This window comes from Myotis daubentonii, chromosome 15, assembly GCF_963259705.1.
Source record: "Myotis daubentonii chromosome 15, mMyoDau2.1, whole genome shotgun sequence".
NCBI classification, from domain to species: Eukaryota; Metazoa; Chordata; class Mammalia; order Chiroptera; family Vespertilionidae; genus Myotis; species Myotis daubentonii.
Window position 1 is genome coordinate 46,022,669 of NC_081854.1, and position 8,053 is coordinate 46,030,721.

An 8,053-nucleotide genomic window follows, 5' to 3' on the forward strand; every position below is an offset into this window, starting at 1 on the left:
GCAAGGCAAGCAGGGGCCTGAATGAGCTTCCCTCAATCAGCTGCTCTTCCCAAGGACCTCGGAGATATTTGGGCCTAGAAAGGGAGCCAGAGAGAATACAACAGCCCAGGATGTGGACACCTGGGCCTCTTAAGAACACTGCCTTCTAGCCCAGCCAGTGTGACTCGGTTTGATTCTGGGTCATTGCACACGCCCAGGTTTCAGGCTCCATCCCCAATGGGGGGAGTGCAAGAGCCAACTGATCAATGATTTTTTCTGATCATTGACGTTTCTATCTCTCTGTCCCTCTCCCTTCTTCTCTGAAATCAATAAAAATATTTTTAAAGAACTTTGCCTTCTCCCTTGATCTTACTTATTAAAAGGTATAGGTCCAACAGCTAAGTGTCCCCTCACAATCTGAGCCACTGAATCCCCTTGTTCTTATAAAAAGGAATAGAAACATGACATCTGAGGAACTCCTGGGAAACTCCTGTCAATAGGGCAGACCTTGGTGGGGGATCGGATTACTGGTCCCTTGACCTTTGCTGAGCTGCTGCTTCCTTTCTTCACCTCTACCAGCTGAGGGCTTTACAGGGCTTTTGAGGAGGTTCCTGCATGCCTGGTATATCCTAAGTCCTATACCCAGTCCTGTCAGGTGGGTGGGGTGGTTTGACTATCTAATCACACAGGTGGGCCATCTCATGTGAACCCAGTTAAGATCATCCCGGCAGCTAATACAGTACAATAATCCTGGCCTGGCCTGCAGAGCAACTCTGAATCCACGAGAGGGCACCAGGCATCACACTGTGTCATGCCCAGTACTTAGGGCCCAGCCAACGACCCACACAAAACAGGAGTCTGTCTCCTGCCTCTGCTCTGCACAGGGGCTAGGTCTGGGCGGAGGGCCTCGGTCTCCTCCAGCAGAAGCCCCTTTGTTCATAAGCCATACTGACTCTTCCAGAGCATGAGCACATCCAACATGCCGAAGAGTTTTAATCAGTATTTCCTCTTCTCCTAACTCGAGCAGAGCCCTGGAGGAAAGGATTGGTCACACTCATTAGGAAAACTCAGCTTGGACCAACCAGGAGGGAGGGCCCTGGAGGAAAGGAAGGCCGCACTCTGAGGCTATCGCATAAATTCCCGTGTCCATGACTTCCAAAGTGCTTGGAAACAACCCTAAGAAATTCCAAACAAGTAGCTGATGGAGGATCTGGAACTTGGCAGGCCACCTCTTTCCTGTGACAGCACTGCTCCCACTGCCCAGCTTCCACGACTCATTACACAGATCAGTTCGCCAGGGCCATAAAAACAGAGCCCCTTGTCTAGAACAGGCTCTGTGCTACAAGGCAATCACTCACTTCCTTCCTGGTGTTTCATTCCACTTTCTAGAGTCCCAGGAAAATGCTGCCTGCACAGAAAAAGTGAAAGCCCAAGGATAACATCTCACAAAAATATAGTTCAATGTCACTACCAGGATACTGACATTGCTATAGCTAAGACAAAGAACAGTTTCATCACAAGGGCTCCTTTACAGCCACAGTCCCCACCCCACTCCACCCTACCCTCAGTGACATTTAAAGATGGAAATATCAAAAGCACTTGAGGGACATATCAGGATTGGGGGTTAGGGTGCCTAGATCAGCGGTCGCCAACCGGTGGCCCAAGGACCACTCGTGGTCTGTGAGGTCTGAAAGGTTGGCAACCGCTGGCCTAGATCATTCTGATACATACCCAGTTGAAAACCACTGCTCATACTCGCTCATAATCCAGTATCCTGTAATCCTATTTTTCCTAGCAGATGCTTTCTAAACCTGGGTCTGAAGTCCTAATATTCTCTGGAACAGTCAGCAATTAGCTGGTCCACTAGCTACCACCACCAGAAAATCCTATGGCTCCTCAAACCAATCCCATCCAGCTTCCCTGGCCTGCATCTGGGCCTCTTCCTCCTCTTCCTAACTTCTAGTTCATTCATTCACGTACTGAATGTGTATTAAATCCTATAGGGGCCCAGGCAGTGACCTGACACGATGGTCATCTATCCACCTGGCCTTCCATGCTACCCAGGCTGCTGGCCCTAAGCAGGGTTCATAGAACTTATAAATATCGTGTGTCTTTGTCCTCTGTTGCCTTCACTGAGCACCTGTGAAGTCAGTGCCCACTCTGCCAAGCCCCCGCCCCAATCCTGACCACTTCCACCCACAGATGGGGAGGAAAAGCTCTCCGAGAAAATCAGCAGCCCCTTACCTCACAGTACACAATGTCTGCTCCATAGTCCAGGGCCAGCAGCCGCATTGGGAGAGTCCCTACCCGAACCATAGGGGCTAAGATGAGTTTGTTGTGGTAGCACAGTGAGAGGCTGTTCACAATCATTCCTCTTCCGTTCCAGCCTGAGGGAGGGAAAACAAGAGTCAGAAATTCAAATGGAGTAAATCTCTTCCATTATCCCGGGCTGCCTTTCCTTCTTCCTTTCAATTAACACATACTACCTTGTTTTCCTCTTCTCTGATCAAAAAAATAACACATGCTCATTCATTCATCCAATAAACATTTAGCAAGTGCCTAGTCTGTGCCAGTCACTAGCCTAGTCTTTGGGGATACATTAGAGAACAAGACAGACAAAAATTCCCCCTCACTCTCTGCTCTGGCCACCTTGGTCTTTTGTTAAAGTCTCCCAACTAAGCTCTCTGCTGCCCTTCCCCACGCACCTGCAGTTCTCTTTGTCTGGAACACTCTCCCTGACTAAGGTCCTCTTGGCTTTATACAGGCTTCCCTACTTGACCATCTAACTTCAGGGCCCGGGTCACATGCTTTCACAATACTCTGCATTTCCTGTAGCTCAGATACAATCCTTGTGTCCACAAGGTCCACACGATAGGAGCGTGGCTGCTTAGTTCGCCGCCAGGTTTCCAGCGCTGAGGCCAGTACCTGGCCCTTAGCAGCGGCTTCATAAGGTGTTACTGAACACTCACCTCTGGTAGGGTGGTCGGTCTGGGAATTCTCTCTGGCATACTAGACCCGGTGCCTGACAGGCCCTGCTTCCAAAAAGTCTCCTCTCAGAGAAGCTAGGCAGCCCCCACCCTTCCCCAGTTATTGTCACAACTACTCTTTTCCCATTTACTGTCACAACCCCTCACCCAGCCCTAAAGTCACACCCAAATCACCATTTTAGTCGCACATTCTCAATCTCTTGTACCATTCCTTTAAGGGCTGGTCCCCTCTATCACATTTTGATTACTCCCAATTTCTTTCTCATCAATCTTAGCTCCATTTCAATTGTGTGGGTACAGCATCTTTTTAATTATAATGCTTTCAGATTGAACATAACAGTATTCAGGGAAAGCGATGAATGGAAAAACTTTACCAGTCCTCTCCACGCCAATTTCCCCAGAGACTGTGACCTTGTTTAAAAGGTGATTTCTTTAAAGTACAAATTTAGCCCTAGCAGGTTTGGCTCAACGGATAGAGGGTCGGCCTGCGGACTGAAGTGTCCCAAGTTCAATTCTGGTCAAGGACACATGCCCAGGCTCGATTCTCAGTAGGGGGCATGCAGGAGGCAGTCGATCAATGATTCTCATCATTGATGTTTCTCTCTCCCTCTCCCTTCCTCTCAGAAATAATATATATATATTTTTAAAATATATACAAATTTAGAGTTAGAATTAAATATTTAGAGAATATTCTATTTTCCTCAAAGCATATGTTAATGAGAAAAAACTAAAATGATCCATCATATTTGTAAGAGAAAGAGGCGATACAGCATATTGTTAAGATTCTGAACTCTGGAATCAGGCAGACCTGCATGGGAATCTGCCCCCAGACATCGAGGCTAGCTTCTCCCTCTGGAATATGAGGCTCCAACAGAATCTATGTTGGGGCGGCGGGGGGGACGGACGACCTGTAAAGAGTAAATTCTGCCTGGCCGATCTCGCTCAGTGGTTAGAGCATCAGCCCATGGACCCAAGGGTCTCGGGTTTGATTTCCAGTCAAGACCATGTACCTGGATTGCAGGCTCCATCCCCAGCCTGGGGTTGGGGTGTGTGTGGGAGGCAACCAATCGATGTGTCTCTCCCACATCGATGTGCCTGCTACAGATTTTGGGGATGGTCCAGGGCCAGAACAAGAGTTTGCAATGGCAAATGAGCCTACCCGAAGTGAGAATACATGTGGTAACCTCAGCCTCTCTTCAATCCTCTTCCTCTAGGCAGGGTTTCTCAACAGCAAACCTGACATTTTAGGCCAGATAATTCTTTTTTGTGGGGGCTGCCCTGTGCATTGCACAACGTTTAGCAGCATCCCTGGCCTCTACCCACTAGATCAGTGATGGCGAACCTATGACACGCGTGTCAGAGGTGACACGTGAACTCATTTTTTGGTTGATTTTTCTTTGTTAAATGGCATTTAAATATATAAAATAAACATCAAAAATATGTCTTTGTTTTACTATGGTTGCAAGTATCAAAAAAATTCTATACGTGACACGGCACCAGAGTTAAGGTAGGGTTTTTCAAAATGCTGACGCGCCGAGCTCAAAAGGTTCGCCATCACTGGCCTAGATAGATGCTAGTAGCACCTCCCCAGATGTGACAACTAAAAATGCCTCCAGACAGTGTCACAAGAGGGCGGGGGCGGGGGGGGGGGGTGACAGAAGTAAAATTAATGGCTGTTCACTGTCACTACTCAAAGCTCTCTCCTCCACTGGTTTAACAGGTTACTCTCCAGAAACTCTGCTCATGTATCAAAATGGTCTCTTTAATGGTATTTTATGAAACTAAAAACACTTTCTCCAGATGTTAAGAACCTCCCGGGTGATTAATCCACATTTACCTTATCTCCCACCCCAGGCACTGGGGACTACAGAATAGATAACACCCATTTTCCAGCTCTATTCAGGAAGTACGGCGAGCGTAAGGTATATTTGCCACCTGAACGTCTGAACTTAGGTAAAATATTCTGCCTGACCAGGGCTATGCGAGACAAGCCACATACCTGATCACTCCGTAAGGTAGCAGGACCCCCCTCACTACTATTCAAGTAATTTACGTATCTGACTGGGAAGCCAGTGGAGGTCAGCTGACTGCACAAGTTGGGTGGGGTGACCGTGGAGTGGAGTGAAAAGAGAAAACGTGTGAAGCGATGCGTCCGCTGAAATAAAGGCTGAAGACCTTTACTGAGACAATAAGCTGAAGGCTATCAGCTTGCCCTCTGGGATCTCAGCTGGGTGCAGTTCGGGGGAGGTTCAGCCTCGATCTGGAACTGGCCCTTGTCTCGGCTCCCAGGCCTGGCCATTCATTCAGACTCTCAATAAACACTTACTGCCAGACTTTGCGCGGGGCCCACAGTTGGAAAAACATCGCCACACCTTCGAGTTCACCAGGGGAACCAGCGCTGGACAAGCAAGCCATCACCGGGCGGCGAGGGCCACCAAGGAGAATCGCAGGGAGTGGACACCCGGTCACCAGAAGCCCTCCGCCCTCCCGGTCCCCAAGGCCAGGGCCCCTCCGCCGCGTCTCCTCGGACCCCCAGTCCTGCCTCCATGGCGCACCCTTCCCCAAGGCTGGCCCGGGTCTGGACGTCGCCGACCCCTGTTCGGAACTACAGACCTCGCTGCTGCTGAACTCTACGGATGCTCCCTCCTTCCTCAAGGTTCGCCGATTCCGCGTGCGTAACTGAGCCGCGCCGGCCACCGTCTGCGGGGCTTGGCGCGCCCGTGACGTCAGTGCCGTGCGCCGCTCCAGCGCCAAGGGAAAAAAAATATGGCTCTAGCGCGGCCGCCGCCGCCGCCGCTCTCGTGGCTTGCGGCTCGGTGGTTTCTGGCGCCTCGACGGAACCTGGCGGCTAGCGGTCCCGACGAGCCCCTGCCGGTGGTGCGCATCCCGCGGGCGCTACAGCGGCTGCAGGAGCAGCGGCAGAGCCGGCAGCGGAGCTCCGCGCGGCCGGCGCTGGTGCGTCCTGGCCGGCTGCTCATCTCGGCGCGGCGGCCGGAGTTTAACCAGCCGGCGCGCCTCACGCTGGGTCGTTGGGAGACCGCGCCACTCGCGTCGCGGGGCTGGAAGAACCGGCGCTCCCGCTCGGATCACTTCTCCATCGAACCCTCACAACAGGAGACCCCAGCCTTGCGGAACTTCTCGCACGACAACAGCTTCGCCGATCTGGGTCTGGTGCCGCGAGTGCTGCGCGCGCTGCAGGAGGTTGCCCCCGAGGTCGTCCGGCCCACCACGGTGCAGTCGAGTACCATCCCCCCAATACTTAGAGGCCGCCACATCCTCTGCGCGGCGGAAACGGGCAGTGGCAAGACTCTGAGCTACCTACTGCCTCTCCTTCAACAGCTCTTGGGCCGACCCAGCCTGGACTCCAGCACCCCTGCGCCCCGAGGTCTGGTCCTTGTGCCGTCGCGAGAATTAGCCGAACAGGTGCAGGCTGTGGCCCAGCCCTTAGGCAGGTCCTTGGGACTCCGGGTGCAGGAGTTAGAGGGAGGCCGTGGCATGAGTAGGATCACGCAGCAACTGTCCAGGCAGCCTCCAGCCGATGTCCTCGTCGCCACTCCGGGGGCTTTGTGGAAGGCTCTGAAACGTCAGCTGATCAACCTAGAGCGGCTAACCTTCTTGGTATTGGATGAGGCAGATACACTGTTGGATGAAAGTTTCCTGGAACTCGTGGAGTACATCTTGGGGAGGAGCAATATAGCAGAAGGCTCCGATGACTTAAAAGACCCCTTCAATCCCAGAGCTCAGTTGGTGCTGGTAGGGGCTACATTTCCCAAGGGTGCAGGTCAGCTGCTGAGTAAAATCTCTAACTCGGACTCTCTCACCACCATCACCAGCTCCAAGCTCCACTGTATCATGCCTCACGTCAAACAGACATTTATGAGACTGAAGGGAGCAGAGAAGTTACCCGAGTTGGTGCAGATCCTCAAGCAGCATGACAGAGCAGATAAGACCGGCTCCTCGGGAACTGTTCTGGTGTTCTGTAATAGCTCCAGCACTGTGAACTGGCTGGGATATATTCTGGATGACCACAAAATCCAGCACCTACGGCTGCAGGGACAAATGCCGGCCGCGATGAGGGCAGGTATCTTCAAGAGCTTCCAGAAGGGCTCCCGAGACATTCTCCTCTGCACGGACATAGCCTCTCGCGGCCTGGACAGCACCCAGGTGGAGCTAGTTGTCAATTATGATTTCCCCCTCACCCTGCAGGACTACATCCACAGAGCGGGAAGGGTGGGCCGAGTAGGGAGTGAGGTGCCGGGCACCGTCATCAGCTTTGTTACCCATCCCTGGGATGTGAGCCTCGTTCAGAAGATTGAGCTGGCAGCTCGCCGGAAGAGAAGCCTTCCAGGACTGGGGTCCCTAGAGAACCTTGTCCCGGCTGACATGAATGCAGTGTCCTAACAGGGATCCTCCCTGTGTGCTGGGTGAATAAGCAAACTTCTCAGTAGGACACGCCCAGCTGCCCAGTCACCTCCCTGAAGATCCCGGGAGTTACTGGCCAGCATTGGAAGGTGAGCTACTGAGCATGGCTCACTGTAGTTTTTCACATGAGTCTTGAAAAATAAAGTAGAGTTTGGCTTTGCATCGTATCATGATTTCTAACAAAAAAATGATGTTTTGGCCCGGCTGGCGTGGCTCAGCCAATGCTCTGCCTTCTTTCCCATCTCCTGGTGACGGAAGATGAGACAGGATTAAACTGTTTCACCAAACTGGCAAAATAAGCATATCGTATGGCATCCTCTCACTTATCTCCTTGGTTCCAGGCTTTGCAACATTATATAAGCTTTGCCTGAAGTAATGAATAGTTAAGCAAATAATGCTCCACAAAACAACTTAAATATTATTGCACACTGAAAAGGATCAGGTTGTAGAGAACAGAAATGGGCCAGAGCATCCTTTGCCAAAAGAGAATATTGTACTAAATATACAGTGAAGCTCTCTTTTTTTATGTGAAGAATCTGAGACTCAGAGGGATAAAAGAATTTGCTCAGAATCACACAGTAAATAGGTCAGAATCTGGTCCAACCCAGGGTTGTGTTCCCCACCACACTAACTTTCATCAAATGTGACCCATGCACAGGATAACT

General features: G+C 51.3%; 2 protein-coding genes across 8 annotated transcripts in view; one reads left to right on the forward strand and one right to left on the reverse strand.

Moving 5' to 3' along the window:
• DUS2 (dihydrouridine synthase 2) overlaps window positions 1–5,682 on the reverse strand; it is a 32,584-nt gene extending 26,902 nt beyond the window's left edge. Inside the window, exons 1-2 of one of the 7 annotated variants that reach the window (XM_059667691.1) lie at window positions 5,580–5,682; window positions 2,224–2,366 (exon numbers count right to left, since the gene is read on the reverse strand). In XM_059667691.1, coding sequence (XP_059523674.1) covers window positions 2,224–2,249 — 26 coding nt within the window. In that variant the 5' untranslated portion in view covers window positions 2,250–2,366; window positions 5,580–5,682. Of the gene's footprint in view, window positions 1–2,223; window positions 2,367–3,774; window positions 3,826–4,965; window positions 5,233–5,292; window positions 5,542–5,579 lie in introns of those variants that run through there. The other 6 variants (XM_059667686.1, XM_059667692.1, XM_059667689.1 and 3 more) reach the window with 6 other exon arrangements.
• Window positions 5,644–7,550, forward strand: DDX28 (DEAD-box helicase 28). The gene has a single exon (XM_059667684.1). It carries the CDS (start codon window positions 5,733–5,735, stop codon window positions 7,365–7,367), a length of 1,635 nt encoding a protein of 544 aa, XP_059523667.1. The 5' UTR covers window positions 5,644–5,732; the 3' UTR covers window positions 7,368–7,550.
• The last annotated feature ends 503 nt before the right edge of the window (window positions 7,551–8,053 follow it).

Coding starts and splice junctions, on each gene's coding strand:
- DDX28 (XM_059667684.1), top strand. CDS start 5,733: ATGGCTCTAGCGCGGCCGCCGCCGCCGCCGCTCTCGTGGCTTGCGGCT.